This window comes from Microtus pennsylvanicus, chromosome 7 (genome assembly GCF_037038515.1).
Source record: "Microtus pennsylvanicus isolate mMicPen1 chromosome 7, mMicPen1.hap1, whole genome shotgun sequence".
Lineage (NCBI taxonomy): Eukaryota > Metazoa > Chordata > Mammalia > Rodentia > Cricetidae > Microtus > Microtus pennsylvanicus.
The window spans coordinates 111,096,864-111,124,062 of NC_134585.1; the positions used below are offsets into that span (position 1 = coordinate 111,096,864).

Below are 27,199 nucleotides of genomic sequence, written 5' to 3' on the forward strand. Positions count from 1 at the left end.
TAAGGACTTTAGCCATGTTCTGGAGGGACCACCACCGCCTTTGAGCTCCCTGTCCAGTCCTTGTCAAGATCAGTCACCAGGTGCCTCCATGAAAAGGGGTGAAGAGCAGATTATCTGCAAGTCTCTTCCCGCCACCTCTGCCCCCACTCAGCCCAGTAGCTCTAGCCCGTACCCTAGAGCAGCGGTTTTCAACCAGTAGGTCATGACCCCTTTTGGGGTCAAGTGACCCTTTCACAGGGTCACCTAAGACCCTAAGAAAACACAGATATTTGCACTACAATTCACAACAAGAGCAAAATTGCAGTTATGAAGTGGCAACAAAAAATAATTTTACAGTTGGGGGTCACACGAGGAACTGTATTAAAGGGTCACAGCATTAGGAAGGCTGAGAACCACTGCTCTAGAGGCTACCAAGTCTCCAATGAGGCATACATGGAGGGAAAAAAATCCAAGATATTATAATATTTATTATATCATATAAGTAGTCAAAAAGTCACATATGGGTTGATAGTAATAAGCATTTTATTATTGGATTTAGTCAATTTATTCAACATCATTATGTTCAATATTAAAGTGGTTTTTTTGTATATCCAATCATGTGATTCTCTAATGAAACAGGTAAAACTATTGTCCTCCCTTTGCATCTAGTACCACCCAGAGAATTCATAGCTTTCCCGGGTCACACAGTCAGTAAGGTGGGCCTGGTCTCCAGCCTCGCCCAAGTGGCTCATCAATGTCACTTCGGTAGAGCGTGTGTATCGCTTGCAGACAAATACACATGCATTGGAAGTACTTGCTCAAATATTTTCCTCTTGCACATTTTTTAACTAACTGGCTTGGAGGCTGCTCTTCCAAGCCCTCACCCCTCTGGGAGCATCTGGAAAGCTCCTGAAGATATGTACACCTTATCCTAAGTGTCTGGACACCACTGGACCCTCCACATCAGCTCTTTGTTACAGCTGCTCTGGGCCCATTTTCTGCAGTGAGTCACTTTAAAACAAAAGGTATTTCTAGGGCCGTGCTTTCCTTTGATCGTACATTTTACTTGCTCTGGTAATAATTAGAATTTTAATGAGAAGGGAGGAGGTGAGGGGGGAATCCAGAGAGCACAGAGTGCATTTAAATATTCAGCTTGACAAAAAAAAAGACCCCGAATTCATAAATGAAAGAAAGATGGGGGGGGCAGGGTACCAAGGGATTCTTTTCCCCCTCTTCATGTAGTTGCTATTTCAATTGCTCCTCCATGTGACCTCCAGCTGCTGTTCCCTTGGCTCTATGCTTAAGATAAGACAGAGGGTATGGATTATTGGGAATCAGTCTCTAGCACTCAATACTGACTATGAAAGAACAGGAGGGCCACCCCATGCCTGGAGAATCTTCTCGCAGGACTAGGAGAGCCTGGGCATTGGTATCTCTCAAACAGGCATCTCAAGTAGAACTAGGAGGTTTTGGACACTGAAAGAGTTCATCCATACAGGAGGAAAGAAAGAGAGTGAGTGAGAGAGAGAGAGAGAGAGAGAGAGAGAGAGAGAGAGAGAGAGAGAGAAGCAAGAGAGAGAGAGAGAGAAAGCAAGAGAGAGAGAGAGAAAGCAAGAGAGAGAGAGAGAGAGCGAGCGAGCAGGCCAGGTGGTGGTGGTGGCGCATGCCTTTGATCCCAGTCCTTGGGAATGCAGAAAAAGATGATCTCTGAGTTCAAGGCCAGCCGGGTCTACATAGTGAGTTCCTGAACAGCCAGGAATACACCAGGAAACTGTCTCAAAAAACTAAAAATCAACAAATGAGAGACAGGAAGGAAAGAAGATGTTGTGGGATGTTTGTACCGTGTGTGAAGGTGTATTGCTGTGATTGATATAACAAAAAGCCAAATGACCAATAGCTAGTCGGAAGGTATAGGTGGGATTCTGGGCAGAGAGAGGAAGGAGGAGGAGGAATCTAGGCAAGTGAGAGAGACATGAGGAGACACAGAGGAACCAGGGTGGCTGGTATGCGACAGAACGTAGATTAATAGAAATGGGTTGATTCGAGTTATAAGAGCTAGTTAAAAATAAGCCAAGGCCAAGCTTTCATAATTAATAATGTTTCCATGTTATTATTTGTGAACTAGCAGCCAAAAGAAAGATCCAACAAAAGAAAGAAAGAAAGAAGGAAAGAAAGAAAGAAGGGAGGGAGGGAGAGGGGGAGGGAGGGGAGAAAGATCATATTTAGACAAGAGAAGCTGGTAATTGTAGAGGACTTAAAATAACTCTGAGTGGTCTTGAACTCAGTCAGCCTTCATCCCCTAGTGTGCTAGTCAGCTCGCTGCCATTGTAACAAACAGCTGAGACAACCAACTTATGCCGAGAAAAGGTCCATCGTGGCTCACAGTTCTAGAGACCTTAGTCTATGATCCATCGGACCCATTGTGTGGCCCATGGTAGCACATTACAGCGGATGGCTGCAGTGAAACAAAATCTCATCCATCGTGACAGAGAAGCAAGAGAGAGGAAGAGCAGGGGCAAGAAGGGGCTGGGGTCCTGATATCCCTGTAGGGCCTGCCACAAGACTTCCCACTAGGTCTCATCTCTGGAGGGTTCCACCCCCTCCCATCAGGCCAACAAGCTTGCAACACATGGTGGGCCTTTGGGTAGACACTAGAAATTCAAGCTATGGCACCTGCTTCCAGCCATCTGAGACTATTTACCACTTCTGGGAGAGAAAAAAAATGGATAGATCTCTTTATGCTTTGGAGATATAATCTGAAGGACATTGTCTAGAATAAAGGCATGTGGCTTTAATCCTAGCCAGGGACCTGGACTTCACGAGGTACTCAGAAAATGGCAGGTATCTCAAGAGGTGTGTGTGTGTGTGTGTGTGTGTGTGTGTGTGTGTGTGTGATCTCAGGAGGGTGTGTGTGTGTGTGTGTGTGTGTGTGTGTGTGTGTGATCTCAGGAGGGTGTGTGTGTGTGTGATCTCAGGAGGGTGTGTGTGTGTGTGTGTGTGTGTGTGTGTGTGTGTGTGATCTCAGGAGGGTGTGTGTGTGTGTGATTTCAGGAGGGTGTGTGTGTGATCTCAGGAGGGTGTGTATGTGTGTTTGTGTGTGATCTCAGGAGGGTGTGTGTGTGTGTGATCTCAGGAGGGTGTGTGTGTGTGTGTGATCTCAGGAGGGTGTGTATGTGAGTGTGTGATCTCAGGAGGGTGTGTGTGTGTGTGTGATCTCAGGAGGATGTGTGTGTGTGTGTGTGTGTGTGTGTGTGTGTGTGTGTGTGTGTGTGTGATCTCAGGAGTGTGTGTGTGTGTGTGTGTGTGTGTGTGTGTGTGTGTGTGATCTCAGGAGGGGAGAGGGCACCAGAGCAGATGACTGAAAAGAGCCAGTCATTCACATTGCTTCCTGATGGTTCTTCCTACCTCACTGGATCATTATGAAAATCAAATAAGAAAAGCCCTAATATGTAGAGAATGTCCCCCAGACATAAGCTGCCAGGACTTGGTTTCTTTTTTTTTTGGTTAAGGATAATTGTTTGCTATGTAGAGTCAGGCCTCTGGAGCAGAAACAGAGACCCTAGATCAGAGGGCAAAGTGGCAGAGTGGCCTCAGGCCCCTCTTCCCTCCTGGGAAATTAAGATCCCCTCAAGGGTCTTAGGGTAGAGTCTGCTTGATCACCTTAAGTGAGACTATCCAGTAGGGTGTTGGCTCATGGCCTCCTTCCTCATCCAGAGATGCTAAGTTATTAATTAGCATCCCAGGGCCTGCTTATCTTCCCTGGTGACCCTTCATTCTCTAAAGACAGGAGCCCCCTCTTTTTCCCTGCATCCGTAGTCTTAGGATTCATCAACAACTCTTATCGCTTGCTATTGTTCCCGTTTCTCTAATGTGTTCCTGTGTCAGGAAAATCCATTTTGCAACCATCACGGGCATTCTTTTGTAATTGAAAAGACAAACTAGAGGGAGAGGAATAGCAAAGAAAGAACCAGGTCTCAGCTCACTCTAGTACCAGAGAAGCCTGGCCCAGGGCTGGAGTTGCTGCTGGCCCCTCAGAAATGCAGGTGTCCAGCTGAGCTTTTCTTCACATCCTTATGCAGACATAGGTAAACCCCAGCTCAGAAACTATGGAAGAAGGGATACAGAGGTCCAATAACATGGAGGGAACAGCACTTAGTCCAGGGAGGGAAGAGACTCCAGGCAGAACCATTCATATTAATATTAATGATAGTATTTGCTGTTCATTTCTATGCAGCAAGCACTGTGCTTTTCGTATCATCTCATCTAATCTTTACAGGCTCCTGAAGAAATTCATATTCACTTCTACAGATAAACAAAGTACAGATGTGATAACTAAGTCCCCTGCTCAAGGTATGCAGTGTGTTAAGCAGAAGAGCAGGGGTTTGAACGTGGGGCTTTCAGATACCAAAGTCCAGGCTCTTGAACCAGGCATCTCTGGGGACTGGAGGTGGGGCTGGAGCACTGCAGATCCAGGGCTGCACAGCACAGCCAGGGAGGCTCTTACTAGAATCTGGAGAGGGGGAGGGTGTTCTCCACGCTTTGGTCTGGTATTTAAAACCGGGACAGACCCCTGCAATCTCAGATTGTCACTAGCCTCTACTCTGATTTGTCTTCTTCTCTCAGAAGTGCATGTCCTCAAGTTACCCATGAACTACCAGACAAACAGCCGGTGGCTTCTGAAAAGTCCCATCCAGTGATATTCCTGAGGAATACTCATGAGTGTGTGTGTGTGTGTGTGTGTATTGAGAAAATTGTAGCTAGTCTTTACTGAGGCTAACAGACACGGTCCATTAATAATAAGCCCTGCCGTGGCTTGTAAATTTATTAGGAAAAGTGGGTGTAATTAAATTCAGAGTCAGGGGGAGGGGGAAGCAGAAGGCCATTGCTTCCTTTTCTTCTTTAGAGAGCCAGGCTGAGCTACCGATGGGGATAATTAGCAGAGTCCAAACAGAGAAGGAATTAATGCTCCTGAAAAAACTGTGATGAGGAGAGACAATGCTGGGCTAATTATGGCCGCACCAAGCTTTATGACTGGGTGCCTGCTCCCACCATCATTAGAGGATTCACAGATAAACTGGAGGCTAATGTAAAATGCTATAGCGAAAAGAGCCTTGGCACTAAATCAGCTATTATTATTATTGTTCTTCTTATTATTATTATTACAGATGATCACTGTACCTTTCACCCATGGTACCCCTAAATGGGGAATTGAAGTTGGCATAGTGGAAGGGAGGAACAGTCAGCCAATCTCTTCTGTTCTCCACCCGAATTTATAGCTGCAGCCATTGAGAGGAGAGAGCTGTATGGAGAAGAAGGTGTTCCGTGCCCGAGACAGAGATGAGGGATAAGGTGTCATTTCAACCTGCAGTGTCTGGGCTGGGTGCTCAGCTGCCTCACCTCTGACCATACTCCCTAAGAGGCTCAGTATTAGAGGTTCCTCTTCCAACCTGCAGGGGTGATAGTGAGCCCAATTGGGTCAACCCAACTCAAGACAAACCTAAAGAAGCCTGGCTTGACCCCGAGCCCCAAAGTCAGTCCTAATCATCTACAGCCTCATACCTCACCCCCAGCTCAGTGGGCCAAGAAGACAAAGGAATGTTTGAGCAGTGAGAAGAGAAAGCACAGCTTTTGCACAGAGCTTGAAGGAATGAGACCCACTAGAACCACCAGCCCCACTCGGCCCTGTCAATCAGAGGGAGAACAAAACTTCGGGAGATATCTAGAACTCAAGGGCTGTTAGATGCATTCTAAATGTGGTGATGCTGTATCAGGAGGCTGGTACAGGAGGATTGTCACGAGTTCAAGACCAGCCTGGGTTACATAGCTGGATCCTGTCTCAAAACGTCAAGAGAGAAAAAAACATGAAGGCATGAAACATACTACGATTGGAAAAGCATCCCACCAGTTGGTTAGGGTGGTGTGCTTCTTTCACAAACATACAATATAGTATTCCTTTTCTGTGTCTGGGAGCCAGGGAGGGTCTGGTTCTTCCGATGAGGAAATGGGACTCTGTTTTAGAGAAACATGTATTTCATTTGCCAGCACACACAGGAAAAACAAAAACATTCTCTGGGCTGCAAAAGCCGACTTCAAAGCCAGGTGGCTGTATCACAGAGCATCTCTAGAGTCATCAGCAAAGCTAACAAACATCACATCCATCCAGGGCCATAGGTAGGCTGGGAACAAGCGCTCCTGGCTGCTGGCCTGCTGCACCAGGCAGCTTGGGTCAGCTTTCAGGTTCCTGCGTATTCTAGAACACTCTTAGATTTCTGCTGCACACTTTGCCCCCTGCACCTTGAACTATGTATAAAGTTCATTCACCTCCACAAGGAAAAGGACTGGAGGGAAGGCATGTTGGTGACCGTTTGAGTGTGTGGGGCAGATAAAGAGTACGTTCAGAAAGAAAGAAGTCCTTTTATCCTTAGGGTTTTTAGAGAAAGTGGGGAATTTGCTTTGAATTGAGACGTTTCAGTATAGATCTTTCCAAGTCAGGGTCTGATTCATCGAGATGTCTGATGCAATTCCGTGCCCAGACCCTGGCCTATGGGAAATTCTGTGTTAATGGCAGTGGACTCTGAGTCTCAACTAGTGAAGCTAAGGACATTACCGGGAATATTAGGAGTGAGAGACTTTACAGCTGGCAGAAGGCAAGGGAGAAAAAGATAAAACGGAAAAGGGAGCCGAGCATACTCTGCCTGTTTACCATGTTTTTTTCTCATAAAACTGCAAATGAAAAGACCCAGCATTGCTTTGGTTGGAGGATCGGATCCTGGATGGAGTCTCTGGGGTGCAGGCAGGGTGCGGAAGGCGGCACCCTGGCCTGAACACCACATCTCCGTAGACCTAAATCCCTAAGGTCCTGGAGCCAGCTGAGCCACTTTCTCGCGGTGTGATCCAGCTCCCTCTCTACCTGCATCTCTTGCCCTACCTCGGCCCCAGGATTTCTTGGGGTCTCGCGACAGACACCGTAACCAAGTTAAGCTCCCCAGGGCCAGGGCAGTTCATACAACTCAAACTCAAACTCACCTTTGAGGGCAGGGTACTGATTCATCTGGTACCTCATCTCTCACCCTGGCTTCACTCACCTCAGCTTGGCCATTCAGATTAAAGGAATCTTTCGGGAGTCAGAATACCACCGCCCCCCCCCCCAACACGACACACAACAACCTCCCCCGCCCCCTCCCCGGCATTTTTTCAGTGGACAGGTAGCAGCGCAGGACTCTGCAGATGTGTTCTGGCCCTCCATACTCTGAGGTATCAAGCCCTGAGGGAAGACTCCACTGCAGATAGAGCATTTGAGGAAAAGATGGGAAGGAGCGAAAGGAAAGGAGGCAGGGAGGAAGTGAGTGCTGAGGAAATTTCTGCCGTGGAAGTCTATGGAGCTGGGGGGCGTAAAGGAGATGACACCAGAAAAGGAGTGTCTAATAACAGTCTAATCTGTTCTGAGAATACCAAAGAGGGAGCGCCAACTTTAATTACTGTCCTACTAGCAAAACTTCTTTAAGTCTAATCTCCGTCTGTCCTGCTGCAGTCATCTACTCATTGACTAAATGAGAAATGGCCAGAAAGAGAGCAGCGGCCCTAATGACTCACAAGATGTGAGGTGGGCTCCATCACACAAGGCAGGAAACACACAACCTTCCCTGGCCTGTCTACCCCCTCCCTCAAAAGCTATATTCCTAACCCATAACCTACCTCTATCTTTGACCTTTAACCTCAAATGGAAACAGGGCTCTGGGGTCTGAGGTCACTGGGGAGCTGACTGGTCCTGCACCTGCTCCTAGAACCTCTCCTCTGGTTCCTGGCTACTTGTCCCTGGGGAGGCGACTGGGGACCATACTCCTGCCTCTAGCATTCCCCTCCGATCTTTCCTGCGTCAGCCTTATGGAACCAGGAAGCGACTCCCACTTAAGCCTAGGCCCAGAGCCACTAGGGTCCGAGCCCAGGTCTTGGTCGGGGACGAGGTTTGGTGAGTCTGCGGAGCTCCAAGGAACCCCAGTGCCTCGGTCTCTGCAGGATCTCCCAACCCCCACACCGCATTCACCCCGGGCCTCGCGCTGCCCCGGGCCCTTCCCTCCGAGGGGACACGACCCATACTCGTTTGTCCTGGACCCTCCTAATTGCGGGACAAAGGATCCCGCTGCAGCGGGCGAGCTTGGCGGCAAAGACTGGTGCAGCAGGTACATACCCGGGCCGGTCGGCTGCCACGCCGCGGACACTCCCGCGGCTCCCGCCGCCAGGGCGCGACACGCCACCCCTGCTGTCGCGACTCCCGCGAGACGTCGCGGCTGCACGCGGGACCCTCCCCGTGGGGCTCGGGCTCAGGACTCACCGGCTCCGGTGAGCTCGACTTGGCTCAGGCTGCCGCCTAGACTCGGCGACCACAGGGGCTGCGTCCGGCGCAGGGTCCCGCACCGCCCGGGCAGGAGGTTCCCGCCTGGCAAAGTCGGCGAGTGGCGCCGGCTCAGTTGCGCACCCGCCCAGAGTCCGAGTGAGTCAGAGAGAGACCGAGGGAGCGAATTATAGGGGTGTCGGGGAGGGGGGTACGCCACGACACCCTCCCCACCCCGCCCCCCGGCGAGACGCAGGCAGCCACTCGCTGCTGAGAGACCTGGACACAAAGACCGCGTGCCAGCTGCAGACGCAAGTTTTTCCCAAGCTCATGGGCTCAATCCGCCTTCACCCAGTCACTGAAGGACCCTGGACCCTGTAACCCCCGGGGCACTCAGGCTACTCCTCAGCCAGGACGTCTCCTTCTCCACGGCCCTGGCCGATCGCCCCTGGGGTGAGCCTAGAGAATCAAGGGAAACTGAGGCCCCGAGGGTGCCGCATCTAGGAGCTCTGGCATTAGTTACCCGAGGAGAGAAAGGGGTTCCCCTTCGGATCTCTTCCTGCGGGCAGTGAGCCAGGGGACTGGCCCAGGCTGGGACCCCAAGCTAGACTTCTGAGGTTTCTGGGGCTCTTGGACCGGTGCCTTGGGGAGGGGAGGCCACTAGGCTGAAAATCCAGGAATGGAAGAGACTCTGGGTCTCCGGGTACCTGAGTTGGCCGCGCTCGGACTCTGCTCCGGGGGCTGCAGCTCAAAGCTCCGACAAGTCTCCACGTCCAGTCCGAGAGGGGGCGGCCGGGCCCGGCACAGAGAGGCCAGGACCGCGAGCGCCGCCTGGCACCGAGGCCCTCCGGCCCCCCTAACCCCACTCATGCCCCGTACGCTCAGGCCTGCGGAGCTGTGGCTCGAGCCCCCCGCCACGGCTGGACTGGGGCGGGGCAAGGCAGCCCCAAGAAGACCCTCCCCGCAGCGGCCCCCTGCGGCTCGGCTCTGCTTTTAATCACTTCCCCGCAGGGTCCCCGCCCCTCACGTGGCATCCCGCGGCAGCTGGCAAGTCTGGCGCCTCTCGGCCGCCCCCTCCACACGCAGGGACCTGCCTGAGTCCGGGAAGGTTCCAACCCCGCGCTATCCCGCACGGCGCAGGATTCAAGGCTAGCTGAGAAATCACTGAGTATGTGACCTTGCGCCTTTCTGGGACTCAGTTTTTCTTTTCTTACTGGTGCTTCATGAGCTCCCTGAGATATAGGTAATACTTATGAAAACGTTGGGGAAACTGCCACACGCCACACAAGTGGCCATCGTAATAACACAACATACTGTACGGTTGAAGGACCCTGCCAAGGTTGTTGACAGGAGAAGTTAGCCAAACTTGCCGGGTCTCAGCTTCGGAGATAGAAGACCCCAGGACTGCGGAGCGAGGGGAACTGTAAAGACTTTCAGAGCCCCGCAATCTTGTGGTCCGAGGCACCGCACGTTGCTATGGCGACGGAGGCAGCGGCCGTCTCTCTCCATGGCAACGAGAGGAGAAAGTTTCTGGCGAATAGGAATGGGGAGCATTTCAGAAAGGGGTTCGGTTCCCACCAGACTCACCTCCACGCATTAGACCAAACCCACCAGAAATCATACAATTTTCTATTTAGCATACATAACAAGGGCCAGAAAGACGGAAAACTAAATAGAAGGCTAGATTGTAAAAAGAGCTCCCCCCAGGAACCGTGAAGTGAGACTCAGAAGCAGGATGGCTGGGATGCTTCACCCAACCCTGGAAATCCAGGAGCCATGGCTAACTGCCAGGGTTCCAAGACCCGTAAGATTCCTGTGCTCACCTATCATCAACGTGTTACCTTCCTGAGGTGGAGGGTGGTGGTGGTGGGGGGACTTTAGCCGGAGTTCCTGCATCTACCGGGCTGGTGTGTGCTGGAGAGAGTGGTCGGGGAGGAGGGTCTTTTCTCCGAATTAACACGCTAATTGGAAGTGGCTTGGGCTGTGACTCAGGTTCGGGGGGGGGGGGAGATTCGGAGCGCCAACTCCAGGCGATCCCCACCCCCCACCGTGCACCATCTGCACCAGCCTCATCAGCGGGCCCCTACAGTTGCAAAGCCCAGACAGCCAGGGTCGGGTGCAGCAAAAGTAAGGCCCGCGGCGCTGTCCGTGGTGCTGAAGGTTTGGTTGCTACAACCAGCACGTGCAGACAGTTTTAGGGAATAGTGGGGAGGGGCGATTAATTACAGCCTGTCCACCTGGGTCCCTGGCCATAGAGAGGTGTAGGATTTCGGGCGGGAGGGACCGAGGAGGCTTGATCTATGGGCCTTCTGCAATCCGGACCACCTTCAGCGGGTGGTGCTGGGTTACTGTTTCAACATCAGGTAAGCTTCTGGCCTCTCCGCTTGCCTTCCACTCACCTGAGGAAGCCAAGACTCCCCGTCATCCTCCCCCCCCCCCCCTCCACCCGCAATACAAACCTCAGCCCCCAGGAGAGATCGGAGATCCGAGGCACCAGGCTACGTGCTCAGTAGCAGCTTCCCAAGCGGGGGTTTTGTGTTTATGTAAAACACAAATGGAGAGTTGCTCACTGCCAGTGTTTAAGGCAACTCTCACTCCGCGGCGGTTTCTCCCTCCCCCTCTCGAGTTCCTGGGGACGTTTCGCAGAACAAAGCGCCTTGTTTTGCCTTTGCAGAGAATGAAAAAAAAAAACTACACAGGACCACCTTTCCCAGGGCCCAGGTCTGTGATGCAAGGAAACCAATATTTTGGTTACACTGAGTGGGGGAATTTGCCTCTAAACTAAAGGCAAAGAAGCCGGTTCGGAAGCAGAGCAGGTGGCAGGAGCTGAGAATTAACAGATAATTTCTCATTGTTCCCGGATCCAGCCTCCACACTCCGCAGGCAGCTCTGCGTCTCTGGCATTTCTCAGCCTAACAGAGCGAAAGAGGTTCTGCCCTGACAGGGCTGCAGGAAGAGGCCGGAGCTCCAGACTCCGAGTGCCAGAGTAACTGCAGGAAAGAGACAGAGACTGAGGTAGAGGAGACAGTCACAGAGACTGTGGGTGGAGAAGTCACAGAGAAACCTAGTCAGACACCTACAAAGGCACACATTCAGAAAGTGACTACAGCAAGCTTCACCTTAGCTGTTCTCTTCCGGCTCACCATCAGCTGTTGGTGCCACTGGTGAATAACCAGGACCAAAACAGAAGTCCACTTCCTCCTGAATCTCTCAACCCTTTCCCCCTAACCCCCAAACACATCTAAAAGTCTTCCCACTTGAAGAAGAAACCAGATTCAAACTCTCAGGGTGTCATCTGAATGCCAGAGGGGAAAGGGTTGAAAGAAATGAAAGAAATGGAAGAAATTCAACTGTAGAGAAAGACTATACTGAGTGTGGGTTGGGGTGTGGGGAAGAGAGAGGGGAGCACGGAAAATATGGCCAACTGCCAAACAGGAACATCAGAGGGGGTAATAGGAAGCCTGGGGCAGTCACAGCCGCTGTCTGAACTTCAGTGTCCTTCCGAAGCAGGTGCTCTCCAAGACTAGAAAGAGGATGATTTCCCACATGCCCAGCTCCCCTTAGTGTTTCCTTTCCACTGTCTCTCTGATAGCTTTGGCCAGAACTGTCTGAATCCTGGGTCCCCAGGCCAGGTGGCTCAGAAACACAGATGGGTCTAGAAAAGGGGCCTGAGGCAGAATGAGAGATCTGACTCAGAGAACAAAGTCCTCCCACTCCACTGCCCTTGTCCTCCTCTCCCTGGATAGCCAAAGTGCACTTTCCCCACCTCCATCCCCTTCTCTGCCCTGGGGGTGGGCGGGCACCCACCCTACTGAGAGCAGTGGTGTCTTGTTGAATTATGCTACAAATAAAAATAAATGAGGACCACATCATTTTTTTTTAAATTTGAACCTTGGTAAGAAATTGCTGTAGGCGGGAAGAGAGAGCTCCTTTGACATGAACTCATGTGTCATATCATCTTTCCATCTCAGTGCGGTTTCTAAATAGGGATCCCTCTCCCCATCCCCACCCCCCAGCCTTTCCGGTCCCAGCAGAGATGTAAAGGCTGCATCTGACGCTCCTAGCTGGATAGTCTGACGTGCAGGGAGAGATAACAAGGAACTAGACACAAAGGAGTTCAGTGCTATCCCAGGTACCTCAGAGCCACAGGGGCTCCCTGACCCAGCTTCTGTTCTCTCCACCTCCCTTACCCCCTGCTTTCCGAGGTATTTTCTGAGATCAGAGAGGGTCATCCAGGAGGTGTGGTGTTCAGAGGCTCCACTCATTGGCTTGGCTAGTCCCTGAAAGCAGTCGAGCAGGACTTTATCTCATTCACATCAGAAAGGTGGTTCTCAGACCCTCTAACCATAGAGCAGTGTGCAACTTCCTGCTTCATATTGAAAGAAAGTTGGTAGGGTTGCAAGATTTTTATATATTTTCCTTTAAAAGGCTATGACATTTTAAAACAGACTTTCTTATATGTAAAAGGTATTTAGAAATTAATTATAGAGGAATGGAAGGTTTAGTCCTCTGTGTCTTTGCAAAGGTCTCGTCTCTCTGAACTTAGCCATTCCAGTTACCTCTGGGCCCCAGTTGCTGGCTTGGAGGAAAGTCAGTGTCATTGCTAAAACCCAGATTCAGAACCTGGGCTGGCCAGCTCCTCCTAAAAACTTGCTTGACTATTTCACTTTTGGCAGAGCTGGGACTCTCCAGAGGGTGACTTGGAGAATCTCTACTATACCTGGGATGTGTCCTGTGCTCAGAGCCCAGCTTCCAGGAAAGGACCTAGACCACAACCTCAGTGTTGAGAATTCTCCCCAGGGAGCCTGCAGAGCGTATGCAATCTCAAGACTCTGGCTGTTCTACTAATGAAAGAAAACCAAATAAAATGTCAAAAGTAATTAAAGTGACACGTTAGGAAAGGCCTGCCAAACAACGTCTTAATCCTTGATCTCGATAGAATTCAGACCGCAAATCAAGGACTTGAAATCTCCCATGGAATGAAGGGGCCAGAGCCCATGGAAAGAACAAAGTTTGTTTCCCTTTATATTGTGGGTCAAGTTCATTTCCTATCCAAGACCCCAGGTGGCATCTGTGTTTCTGCTGTTTGCTGGCTGAGGTGTCACCTCTTTCCTTCATAACATGGCATTTGTAAAGTGAGAGGCCTCAGGTGGTAACTTCTGTGAGCAAACCTAAGAGCAAGGTATTTTACTGAGTCTCATCTCACTGGTGAGCCCCCTGCCCTAGAGGAGAGAGAGAGACAGAGAGAGAGAGAGAGAGAGAGAGAGAGAGAGAGAGAGAGAGAGACAGAGAGAGACAGAGAGAGAGACAGAGACAGAGACAGAGAGAGAGAGACAGAGAGAGAGAGAGAGACAGAGAGAGAGAGAGAGAGAGAGAGAGAGACAGAGACAGAGACAGAGAGAGAGAGACAGAGAGAGAGACAGAGAGAGAGACAGAGAGAGACAGAGAGAGAGAGAGACAGAGAGAGAGACAGAGAGAGAGACAGAGAGAGACACAGAGAGAGAGACAGAGAGAGAGAGACAGAGAGAGAGAGAGAGACAGAGAGAGAGAGAGAGAGAGAGAGAGACAGAGACAGAGACAGAGAGAGAGAGACAGAGAGAGAGACAGAGAGAGAGACAGAGAGAGACAGAGAGAGAGAGAGACAGAGAGAGACAGAGAGAGAGACAGAGAGAGAGACAGAGAGAGAGACAGAGAGAGACACAGAGAGAGAGACAGAGAGAGAGAGACAGAGAGAGAGAGAGAGAGAGAGAGAGAGAGAGAGAGACAGAGAGACAGAGAGACAGAGAGACAGAGAGAGAGAGCAGGCACCGGATTCACAGCCAAAGTAGAAGCAGAACCGGAACTCATGCCTACATCTTTATTCTTGTGTGCCCTCTCTCAGAACTCATTAAGGTCTTCACTAAGACCCACTCTGAAGAAACGGAGACACAGTCCTGTTTCCTGTCCATAGCAACCTTCACATACACCACACTGTATGCAGATCCCTAAGCTCTGCTCCAGGCTTGTCCCGAGGGAGTGCACTGGATTGCTATGGAGAGAGGTCATGAGTGAAATTGATTTAAAATGAGTTCTTTGACCTCTGTGTTGTAGAGTGCCCATGTCGGTATTGACCAGGAAACACCCGTGGCATAATTCGCTCTAAATTCCCTCCTTCTCAGTTCTCCACTCTGAACCTTCCCGTTTTCAGCAGGGTTCAGCTCTCTTCCTGTGTCCTGTGCACTTTCTCCACATGGCCCACTCTCCTCTTGAACTTTAAATATTAAACAATACTATTTTTGTTTCCTTAGCCTAGGCTAGCCTTCAACTGAATATGTTGCTGAGGATGGTCTTGAACTCTTGATCCTCCTGCCTCCACTTCCCAAGGGCTAAACTTATGGACATATGCCATGCCCAGCAACAATACTATTATCAGTAGTAGCACTGTGGGCTGGTGGGGTGGCTCAGCAGATAGAGTCTACTGAGAAGCCTAACAGCCTGAGTTTCCCAGAACCTGTGTGATGGGAGGAGTGAACTGACTCCTGCAAGTCTTGCAAGTTGTTCTCTGACTTCTAGGTGATCACTATGGGACACTTGCACCATACACATGTGCACATGAAGTAAGAAAAATGTAATGTAACATATATACAATATACATACATGCATACATACACACACACACACACACACACACACACACACACACGCACCAAACATTCAATTAAGCCAGTCTGGGTTCTGTGTTGTCTCTTTAATCCTCACAGCAGCCCTATTAGCCAAAGCTTCCAGGTGCCAAGTGCCGAGGCTGGAACCCACGCCACCTCACTTCAGAGCCCTCCCCTCAAGGACCTCTCCTTCTGTGTCTCTGACTCCCTCTCTTTGCTCCAATGTGCACTTTTAACTCCAGTGCTGAACAACTTGGCCCTAGGTCTCTCCCATACAACATATCCAAGCTGGTAATTATTTTATTTTGTGAACCTGCTCTTCCTCCCTAAAGGCAAGAACTGAGCTGGAGTCTTAACTGAGAGCCTCAGAGTCCTCCCGATGCCTCCCTCTCCTTGCCCACGTGCACGTAGTCAATCCCTGGGCCTTCTTCATCTCTAAATGTTTGAAGCCTTGCCCTGCTCTGATTGTCCAAAGCATCCTCACTGCCCTAGTCTAGGCATTCAATACCCTTCTTCCGGATCATGGTGGATGCTACAAGATATCATCTGATCCTACCATCTTCATCCTCAAAATCCCTCAGATTCTCTCTGCCCTTCATGGCAACTCTGGCTCTCCCCAGTAGGGCAGACAAAGACCTGGCCTCCTTCCCTCTGTCCCTCTGTCTAGCTGCTTCTCCATATACTCTGGTGTCCTCCACAGGCTGCCTGAGCAGTGATGTCAAAGGAACAATCCTTGTGTCTCCCCCTCCCTGTCTTGCCACCCCACCTTGCATGCCTCTATGCTTCCTCAGCTGCTCAAAGCTCTGGAACTTGGCCACCAAGGAATGATATATTATTGGTGCACCCATGGGCCAGTTGTTGAACCTCTCTGTGCCATTGTTTTCTCATGAGTGGAGTGGAGATCTGGAGCCTGCTCCCCCAGACTTCTGGAGCTGACTCGGGGGTCTCCCTCTGCACTCAGTGTTCTCCTTTGGCGTGGCTTTTAGCAAGTTGTACTGTTGACACTTCCTAGCCTGTACGCTTCTTAAACCCAGATTTGCCTGTCTCACAATCTTCAAACCTTTAGTGGCTCCCATCAGGTCCACCTCCTACAGTGCAGGGGGAGGGTATGAGTGCCTGTGTGTGGGGTGGGGAATGAACTCCCAAAGTAGTTTCCCAGGCCAAACCAGGCAGGCTTCTTGAGTTCTTTGAGCACTCCAAGGAGTGTTGTCTCTCTTGCTTTGCCAGGTGACTTGAGCTAGAAGGGAAGGAAGAACATTCCAGGCTTGAAGGTTTCAAGCTAAAACAAATACTTGCTGGGAAAGAGAAGACTCCCTTTCCAGGGCCAGGAGAGAGAGGGGACCCCAGGCCCTTAGGTGTTTGGTGTTCACGCTCCCTCAACTGTGGGGGAGGCCCCAACTTGGCCTTCTGTCTCCCCATGGGAAGCTGGAAGCACCTACTCTGAACCTCTCAGCACATACAGCAGAATTCAGGGCTCAAGAAGTTTCTTTTAGGGACAAAATTGCTCATTCTCTTGAGTGTCAAGCCATCGCTGTGAGGCAAGTGCGCGTCTGCCGGGGCAGCTGACTGTTTGCCAGGATAAATTTCTGATAATAACAGAAAGTCATTACTGTGCAATTAGCGCTGCTAATGAGGAACGCGAGATTCCCTCCCCGCCACCACCCCCATTTCCACCCGCTCTGATCTTTCTCCTCTCTTCTCCTTCATTCTTTTCAGGCTCTTTCTTCCCAGACCTGGGGCTGAGATGGGGAGAGAAAGCATGGGGAGGGACGTACATAGAGGAAGCTTCCATCAGCTCCATTTGACTCTCCATCCTCCCAAATCCACAAAACACCTGTGGTGCTGGGAGAGAGGTAGCGAGCGGAGGTGTGGAGAAAGAGAGCGTGCAGCCTTGGACGTGAGCACTGGTAATATTTTAAGGGGCCTCAGCAGTGATCCACCACCCAAGAGATCCTGTCTAGGGTCTGTGCAACAGGATCTCTGCCTCAGCATGGAAGAGACAGCCAAAGCCAAGGCCTGGTAGCTGTGCTGTGGGAGAATGATTCTGTGTTTGTTTCTAAGAACAGCAGCTAAGCTCAATGAGATCTATTTTGTTTCTTTCTGAGTAATTATTCCCCCCCCCCCACACACACACACAAGATTTTTCAGTCACAGTCCTGAACATATCTGACAGACACTCTGAAGTTCTCCTCAGGGGTAGCTGTTCAACTATTGGGGTGCTTTAGCATCCCCAGGAGAGTGGGATGGGGCAAAGTTAAAAACTCTGAGATAATTAGAGACTTCCATCCCTAAGGGTGCTTCCTCAGGGCAGGCTGCTCTGGCAAGCAGGAAGCCTGGTGGCAGGTAGAGCCCACCTTAATCTCTAGGAAGAGCACAAGCAAGGAGAAAACGGCTCTATGAGGGATCTTAGAGGAGAAGCCCTGGAACTAGGACCAGAATTCCAAGAACCCTTGCAGAGAGAGCAGCAGGCATGGGGGTGGCTGCAAGCCACAGTTCCAGAGCCCAGAGAGCCCAGAGTCTGAGAGCCTGTCACCCCAGCAGGAGGCGGATTGGATGGCCTGCTTGCCTCTGTCCAATGCTTTATCCTTCTTGTGCATGGAAATTGCCAAAAACCAATTGTTTTTTCTCACAGCTGTGATCACCTGGGGCGGGAGGGAGAATGGCCGCCCTTGCATCATTCCTCTGACTAAAGCTCCAGCCCAACCGCACCACAAAGAGAACTGTCTGTCTTCCCCAGAAGCCATTCTAATATTGTAACTGAGTTGGGGAGGGAGAGGCCGGCCTGGGAGGTTCTGGGCTACTGCACCCTGAAAACTTTCTGCACCCCATAAGCTTCTCCGCCGAAGCAGCAATCCAAATCGGACCAAATCAAACCGAATTAGAAAAGGCACAGGTTTAATGGATAAAACACTCCTAGATGATTTTCCAGCCTCCCCCCGCCCCCCGCCCAGCGAGGAGACAGGAAAGGAAGACCAGAAAACTACATGTCTGCTTTCTGGGGAGGGAGGCAGTTTAAATACTCTGTGGGAGTGGTCTTGAGCATCTCTGGGGGCGGGGTCATCATTTGGTGGGCTTTCTGAGATGTGGCAGGGTTTGGAAGAAGCCTGGGAAGGGGCTTGGGGGGCAGCTTTCACCAGAACTTTCCAGACTCTTTGGGTATAGGGGTGCCAGTGGCTAGGGTGAAGCTCCCACCAAAACACACACAACACATACCCTGCCTCTAGGTAGTCAATAGTGCTGGGGCAAGGCTTTTCTTGGGTTTCCTCAAACTTTTTTAGGATAGTTTCTTAGTCAAAATATTTCTACGAGACCCTCCATTCCAATACCCTTTTCTTCCCCTGCAAGGTCAGGCTCAGGGGTAGTGCACAGAGCCTTCCTTTTGACACCCTCTTTCCTCCTTTGCTTAGCCTCCCCCCCCCCCCCGAGGATGTTATTTCTATTGTTGTAACTGTCTTGGACAAAGACCCCAAAAAGTGACTGAGTAAATGGTGTGTGTTACCTAGCAGATACTCAGTTTCATCCAAGTAGCTCGGCCAAGATAGGAGTTTCAAAGTTTGTGGGGTGGTGAGTTAGCGTCTAATTAATCCCTCCTTGCCAGGAAGGCAAGCGGAGGCCACCAAGTACCTAAAGCTGAACACCAGTCTGTTGAGGCCCGGGGTGGGAGGGGCTGTCTCCCTCTTCTATCCTGGGTTTCTAAAGCTGGCCATTTGCTGAGAACAGCTGCTTTGAAGACCCTAGGCATATCTTGGAGCTCCTCCTACAGAGCTCGGCTACCTAGATTGACAGACACCCACCCCTCACCTCTATCTCCTTTCTTTGACTTCCTAACACTGGTACTAGGGGCCTCCAGAGCCCTGCTGGGTTGTTGCTGCCCAGTGGATTCCCTGTGTGCCAATCATCTTCCCTGCACCAATGGCCTCAGTTGCTTCCACCTGAGCCGCGTTGGGATCCTGCTGTCACCGCCACATTCTTCCCAGGGTGTCTGCTCTATCTCTTAGTTCCTCTACCCAACTGAAGACCAGAATCCTCCCCCTTGATTTTCTCAGCATGTCACAGCAAGTTGGCATTAGAAAAGGATTTCTGGAACTCTAAGGAAAGCACTACCATAGCCAGAATTTCTGGATAGGTTTCTGACCAGAAAGACCAGATTCCATGCCCACAGACCTTTCCCAGGTCCAGGCCTCAGTGAGGTGGCACTGAGGCTGAGTTCTCAGAGTACCGACTGAGCAACAGAAAGAGGAGTCCTGGAGTGTGCCATACACTCTCCGGCAACAGCCAAGTAGTGGCTTGTGCTTTACAAGGAAGACAAATGCTAAAGGCTCCTGGGGACCAGAGGAGCCAGTGTCCCAGGTTCAGACCTAGAAGTGAGGAACAAATAGAGTTGGGTCAACACAAAGCAAGCCATGTCCCGGGAGACAATTGCCACAAACACCCGTGAAGATTCAAAATTGCTTTTGGGGGTGCTCGTGTGGTGTGGTGCTGTGCAGTTCCAAAGTGAGAGACAGCAGAGGATCCCAGGCAAGGCAGAAATCCTCACTTCCTTCCAGCTTCTGACCGCTTTCAGAGTGTTGAGCAAGCCACAAGAAGACCAGAAGAAACTCACTTGGCCCTTGGATGGCTCTCGTATTAAGTCTAAGACAATTCTAGTTGGCAAAACAGAGAGGTTAAGTGTGTGGGCCTTGGAGCTGGTCGGAGACAGATCTAAATCCTGTTTGATTTGCTCAGTGTCTATAACCCATCTAAACCTCCATTCCCTGAACTGTAAAATGAAGATTATATGAGCACTTACCTGAACTGGAATAATTCCTGGAGAGGGTCTGGCATATATTATGTGCTCAATAAAGGGCAGCAAGTGATTATCATTTGGATTTGATTATGGTCTATTGGATGGCCTCAAATTCAAGAGTGTGACCTTGATAACGTCCTCTATTAGGGGAACACCTTACCCACAGTTGAATAGCAAAGTCTGACAGCAGAAACTGCCTTTATCTGCTCTAAGGGGAGGAGACGGCCTTCAGGTGGTCCTTTCCCTTCTACACTGAGGTGGGCACTAGTTGGGAAGTGGAGAGGCGGCTGCTGATGAAATCGAGCCCTTTAGACATGAATTATGGATCAATGACCTTTCTTGGCTTAATTACTCCCACTGCTGTGTGGCCTGGGCTCTGGTTTGAGGCCCTGGAGGGGGGCAGATTCCAGGCACAGCCAGCAAAACCCAGAGCCCCAAGCTGCTGCTTTTAACCACCAGGGTTCACATGGCTATTTCTGTGGCCGGGGATTCTCTCACTGTGATGAAGGTCGTGCCCTGGTCCAGGAGCAGACCCCCTCTTGACTCTCCTAATCCTTTTGACCTTTTCAGAGCCATCCTTTTAAGCCTCCTGACACCAGCTCATTTTTAAAGGTAGAACCTGAGGGCTCTTAATGAAGCGGTCGCGCTAACAGATCTACGGGTTCTTACTGCACTGGCACAGAGAAAGAGCACAGGGCACTGGATGGAGGGTGACCCTCACGGCTTCATGGAGGGAGAGAACAAGTCACGGAGTTTTGATTGACAAGTGTTTCCAGACGCACAAAAATAAAAGGAAAGAATAATGAAACAAAATCCCACGTATCTATCACCTACCTTCAAAATATATTGATACTCCAGGCTTGTTCATCTCATACTTCATCTCTTTATTTTCCAAAGTTTTAAGGATTCCAGACATTATATTAGCATATCCGTAATTCATCTGCATATACTTCTGATATATACATATATGTGTATATATATATATATGGCTTTGCATATATTTGTAGTCATCACACCCCCCAAAAAAAACTAACAAAATAATTCTCTTATATTCGATATATAATTGTCATTCTGTTGTCTATAATCTCTTATAATAGTTGGCATATTTTGACCCAAAGTACACGGTGTGTGTGTGTGTGTGTGTGTGTGTGTGTGTGTGTGTGTGCTGTTTGCACGTGTGTGCCCACACACGTGCATGTGAAGGCCAGAGTAGGACATTAGTATCTTCTTCAGTTGTTCCCTGCCCTATTGCCCTGACAGAGGGTCTCTCACTGAAATGGCTAGGCTATTTTGCCTCGGCTGGCTATCCAGCAAGCTTCTGAGAATCCTGACTCTGTCCTAGTCTGCTAGGGGAACAGGCATTTACAGCCATGCTCAGCTACTTATGTGGGTGCTGAGGATTTGGACTCTGGCCATCATACTCACGGAACAGGTGTTTTTACCCACTGAACTATTATCTCCACTCAAGGACAAGGTTTTTAAGTAGTAGCACCTGACTTTCTTCACCTCAAGGTCATGGTCCCCAGTAGAATTACCTAGATAGCTGACTATGGCCAGTCAGCTCATTAGTGGAGAGGGAGGGATGAGGACATGAAGAATTGCCAGCCTTTAGGCTATGTCTCCTATGGTCATTACAACACCTGTCTTAGGGCTCTGCCCTGTCTCACAAGTCACGGCTGTCTGTTCCTTCATGGGCCTCTTGGATCCTTATTCTGAGCTGAAAGTTGACGGGGAAGATAAGGAAGAGGCTGGCAGCTACAGGAACTCGCTCTCGGAGACTGTGCCAGTCTGGTGTCTCGAGCCTGGGGTCAAGCATGAACAAAGAATGTTAGGAGCCAGGGAGGTTTTAGAAATGGTGGCCTTGTGAGGGCAGGGAGATGGCTTCGTGAGTAACAGTGGTCACCCTGTAAGCATAAGGACCCGAGTTTGAATTCACAGCACCAGCATAAAACCCATTGTGGTTGTGTGCTTGGAGCCTCCGCGTTGGGTAGGAGTGGGGGTGGGGATTGGAGCCAGGAGTTCATTGGCCAGCCAGACTAAAATAGTTTCTGGTTCACTGAGAGGCCTCGTCTAATAATAAGAGGGAGATGACATGGAAGATCTTGTTCTAGTCTCTGCAAGCATACCCATGGGAACCTGCGCAGGCATAAATCACACACGAGAGAGAGAGAGAAAGAGAGAGAGCGAGAGAGAGAGCTGGGGCTACAGGTGTCCCCAAGAGCGTCACATCTCAAGGTTCTAAGGCAGAAACAGACGCAGTGAGATCAAATATCTGCTTTCTTCCAGGTGAAGCTGAAAAGGAGAACACAGCTTAGACCCAAAGCCCAGAGGGACTCCCTGCTCCTCATCGTGAAAGCCGATAATTAATTGAGACAGCGCAGAGCGGATATGGACAAGAGAAGGAAACATCAAACAAACACCGTATCATTGTCAACAGGCCGGCACTGCTAGAATGGGCCCTGGAGAGGGATCCTGAGAAGCTTGTCTTAGACCAGATGGTCTGTGGAGAGCAGCTGTGGTTCAGCTCCGGATAGGAGAGGAGGCTCCTGTCTGCCTGTGGCCTCCATGTCCTTCCTCAAGGCCCTGGCCTGGGCACTGTGCCCAAATCTTCTCAGGCGAATCATTCCCCACATGGGTTGTTCTCCGGAAGTCTCATGCTTCACTTCCTGCACTCCATATTGACTCCTTAGGCCACACTCAGCCTGATTCTCCCACGCTCAGCTCCCCCACACTCTGCTCAAACACCTGCCACTGGTCCTTACGCCCACATGCGGGTTCCTTCAGATCACAGATGTCCCCCATGCTGTATCCAAGTCAATGCTCGTGAACTTCTGACGGCTTTCTGCCTCTTTTCACTCCAACACTGCTCAGGTGCTTACTCTGGGCAAAGGCCTGTCCTCCATTGAACACTTTCAGCCAGTTACTGAATCCACACCTAAGTCGCTGCAATGGTTGAACCCAAACTCCCAGCCCTCAGAAGCTCATAAGAGCATAGATGAGAGGGAGGATGAGCCAGGATCAGGCCGTCACAAATGTCGGGATGAATGAGTAGGCCTGAGAATGAAGATGAAGAGCCATAGGTGATGCCTTGGGGGGCACAGTGCTCAGGAAACAATTTATAAAGCGATGACATTTGACCAGGACGAAACGAGGGAGTGAGACGTTTGATAACCAGAGCAAGAAATACCAGACAGGGAGAGAAACAAGTACAATGGGCACGGTGTGCTTAGATGTTCAAGGAGCATCAAGAAGGTCGGTGTGCCTGAAGCCAAAGGAAAGAAAGAAAAATGGGCCCTGGGGGTGGGGGTGGGGGAGTGCCTGCTGCCAAGCCTAAGACCTGACTTAGAGCCCTGGAACCCACATATTGGAAGGAGAGAACCAACTCCCAAAAGTTGTCCTTGGACATCCTTGTATGTACTGTTGTACACATGCTCTTACACACACACACACACACACACACACACACACACACACACTAAATAAATAAAGAAATAGGAAGGGGTGGGAACGCACCTCATAGAGGAGCATTGAGTCAGGTATGCATTCAGCATCTATCCCAGCAGCTATTACAGAAGTGCGTGCATGAATGAACAATTAGGAGGCAAAAGTCAGGCACGTAGGTTAAACCATCCAATGTAAATAAGCACGTTTTGTTATTTAAATTTAAAATAATTAGAAGGGAATGAAATTAAACTTTTTTTTTAATCAAGAGACTGGAAAGATGGCTCAGCAGTTAAGAGCACTTGCTGTTCTTGCAGAGGACCTGAGTTCAGTTGTCACCATCCACACTGTGCGGCTTACCACCTGTAACTCCAGTTCCGGGAGATCTGATGCCCTCTTCGGGTCTCCCCGGGTGACTGAACATATGTAGTGGTGAACGTACATATAATCAGGCACAAGCACACACATAAGATAAAATTTAAGTCTTTAAGAAAAGAGGCGTGGGAAAATGACTCAGGGGGTAAAGGTGGCTCCTGCCAAACCTGGCGACCTGAGTTTCACCACCAGCGCCTAGGCGATGGGAGGAGAGAGAGAACTAACTCTTGTAAGCTGCCCTCTGACCTTCATGTGCCATGCCATGTGCGTGTGCTCACACACACAATAAGTAAATGTAAAAGTATCTTTTCATTTGAATTCAGTTTCTTGGCTACTGTAGCGTTCTCAGAAGTATCAGCAGCGGCCTGTGGTGCCGCACCGGCCAGAAAAGAGGGAGACGCTCTCATCGCTGCAGAAAGCAGACAGAGGAAGTAGGTCACTAGGGGCCATGTCCTTGGGGGTGGTATCTGTGACAGAGCGATCTCTCCCTCCTGGCCACCCTCTCTCATCATCCTGTCTGCCATGATGTCCGCACTCTCCTCTACACAAACTTCTGATGCCAGCATGTTCTGCCTTACTGCTACGGGACAGAAAAGATGGCTGGGGAGTTTTTACAGTCTGTAGCATAAGGACACTCCTATCCTATGTGGTATATGCACGTGCGTGTTATTACTACTGTAGCACGTACACCAGCTGGCCAAACCAGGTGGAGACTAGCAGCCACAATCTAGGTCCAGCACTGGGAGAAGTACCTGAGCCCAGACGTCCACAGGATGAGGTAGAGGGCAAGGATGACAGGAGAAGCACTGACATCCCAAGCTTCAGAAATGCAGCTGACCACCTGAGCAGAGGGGAAAACCCAAACTCTGGAAGGATCAGCTGCTTCTGGTCCCTACCCCTGACTGCCAAATAACCTGCTGGCTGGAGCCGAGATGTAGGCAGTATGTCTAAGATACTAACCCACTGCCTTAGGTTGCCAGCTTGCTGAGTAAAATGCAACTGAGACCCAGTCCCTGGCACTGCTCACTGGCCAATCTGGTCCCAGGCAGCACAAGCTCTGGTAAATCTGGCAATTCCACAGGGACAGCTTCAAGACCACCCCAAAAGACACCAAGTCAATGAAGCATAGTCATAGATGCCTAAACTTGGGGAGCCTGAGTTCTGGGCAGGAACACTCTTGGCAACTACTGGGGTGCTTCTTCTTTCCCAGATCCCTGGCACATAACCTATGTCGCTTTCAGTTCACAAACTGAATCACTGAGTTTTCTGGTTCGGCGCCTGGGTTAAGGCTTGTTTGGCCTTTGATTTCAAAGTACGGTCTGTACCATTTTCACTCCCAGTTTATGGGCCGTGTGGGCTGTGTTCCCTTCTGCTCCATTGTGTTCTATTGCCCAGGTTGTTTCAGAGTTCTGACTTTTAGAATGGCTGACACAGCTTCATTTCTGGGAACAGCCTCTTGGGGCATGTTCTCATAAGTTGGTCTGACTGTGCTTATGACTCTAGTTTTGTTTATTGTTATCATTATCATCATCATCATCATTATTTGGTTTTTCGAGACAGGATTTCTCATAGCTTTGGGGGCTGTCCTGAAATTCGCTCTGTAGACTAGGCTGGCCTTGAACTCACATAGATCCTCCTGCCTCTGCCTCCCAAGTGTTGGGATTAAAGTGTGTGCCACCACCACATGGCTATGCCTCTATTTTTAAAAGGTAGCTGTTCATATATTCCCCAAGTCATCAGGGGAACAAATGTCTTTTGTATCCCAAACTTAATTACAGAGTTAACATAGGAAGATTTTCTATGCATTTTCTCTCAGTTTGACCTGTTTTTTTATACAAGGTAGCTTACTGTTCAGTCTGTCATCTTGGCCAGCTCTTGCTGGAATATAATATTCTTTCACTCTCAGACTTTTGTGAAAGTTTTGAGACGAAAACGTAAGAATCTAAAAAAAATCAAGTAAAGTCTGCCTAGGGTTTATAACAAACAAGAAAAGTATGTTTTAATGATGTGTGGTCAGATTATGTTAGTTTGATATACTATCTCAAAAGTGTAATCTGGATTCAACTCTCCTTTAATAAAAGCAGGTGAACTTGTTTGTTATGTTGCTCTCGTGATATTATGGAAAGAAATACAGTACAGAGAAAATAGCAAGTAGGAATGAAAAGATATATAGAGAAGGCTAGTCTGAAGATATGACTTTGAGTAAGGAAAACTGAATAGAAAAGATAATTTTCTAATAAGGAGAAAGATTTTATATGGTAAAATAAAGTTTTCTCCTTAGATAAAATGACTATAATTTTCCAAAATGCAAAAGGAAAGATGTGGACAAACCCAGAAGACTTAAGCATGTTGGAAAGCATCTCAGCAAATCACACAAGGCTTGAGAGGGAGGCAACTTAAAGATGGTATATTTATGCTGATTACAGGTCATTAAAATATCCAGCCAAAATTCAATGGATGGGTATAAGACTAAAATATAGTCCTCTGTTTAAAACAATGAGGTCAGAACCAAAACAAAGTCATGATGGTACTTGCAAGACTGAAACAGGGAGGTTATAAGTTCAAGGCCAGCCTGAACTTCATAGGAAGACCATGTCTCAAAGCCAATAGCTAAAATGGAGTCAATTTATTACAATCATTTCAAAAGCACCTCCCCTTTTCAAAACAAAAGCTCTGAATCTAATCTCCTTTGATTAGCTTTTTTTCCTGACCATTATCCATAACAACTTGTAACCAACATTCTAAACAAAAGCAAACATCCATAATCCATTTTTTGGGAATGTGGGCATAGTTTTCCAGGCTACTTCCTGCTGATAATCTCATGGGAACCTAAAGAAAATTTAGAATTATGATCAAGTCCTGACTAGAGTATTCTGTGAGGCTTGATCATCTCAGGCAGCAGTCTTGAGACTGTTCTGGATGTAGAACTCAGACATCTGGGCCATCCTCTCCTATTAGACATTTCTCAGGAGATCTTCCTTGATCAAACCTGATTTTTCTTAACCCAGAATGAATCCACAGCCTCTCATTTTCTGTGGAAACAAAAGCAAAACCTCTTCTCCAAAGTAACATATATCTTTTGACTTAAATTTTGAAGTCAAGGCATTTTCAAAATATATATGTTGGATTAATTCAGCATCATTTATAATCGAATGTCTTTTAGCAGCTGTTGTTCCTTCCCCAGCCAGCAAACAATTCAAAGACAACACAATAACATACAATATCCAGACTCTCTGTGTATTTTTCATCTTCACTTGACTTTATTTTAAACTCTCTTTTTTCTCTTTTTAAATTTTTTTTGGTTTTTTGAGATAGGATTTCTTTGTGTATCTTTGGTTGCCCTGGAACTCTCTCTGTAGACCAGGCTGTCCTTGAACTCACGGAGATCTGCCTGCCTCTGCCTCCCAAGTTCTGGGATTAAAGGCGTGTGCCACCACACCCAACTACTCTCTTTCTTTCTTTTTTATTTTAAGGACTTTATCCTCTTTCTTTTCTCTCTCAAGTCTACACATATTTTTAAACACACTATAAACTGTTTAGAGGTTTTTTTTAAATCTGAATCTATCTTTACTGTATATCTCTCTTTTTCTGACCACATGAGTCTTTAATTTGTTAATTGATAGGGCTAGGATTAAAGCCAGGACT

General features: G+C 49.1%; 1 protein-coding gene across 16 annotated transcripts in view; it reads right to left on the reverse strand.

Moving 5' to 3' along the window:
• Syt6 (synaptotagmin 6) overlaps window positions 1-9,462 on the reverse strand; it is a 59,454-nt gene extending 49,992 nt beyond the window's left edge. For 3 of the 16 annotated variants that reach the window (XR_012911409.1, XM_075981748.1, XM_075981746.1), the window contains exon 1: window positions 8,168-8,294. Coding sequence is in view for 2 of the 16 variants with exons in the window: in XM_075981745.1 (XP_075837860.1) it covers window positions 9,019-9,181 (163 nt within the window). In the remaining 14 variants the exon portion in view is untranslated. The other 13 variants (XM_075981745.1, XM_075981744.1, XR_012911406.1 and 10 more) reach the window with 12 other exon arrangements.
• Window positions 9,463-27,199: the final 17,737 nt, after the last annotated feature.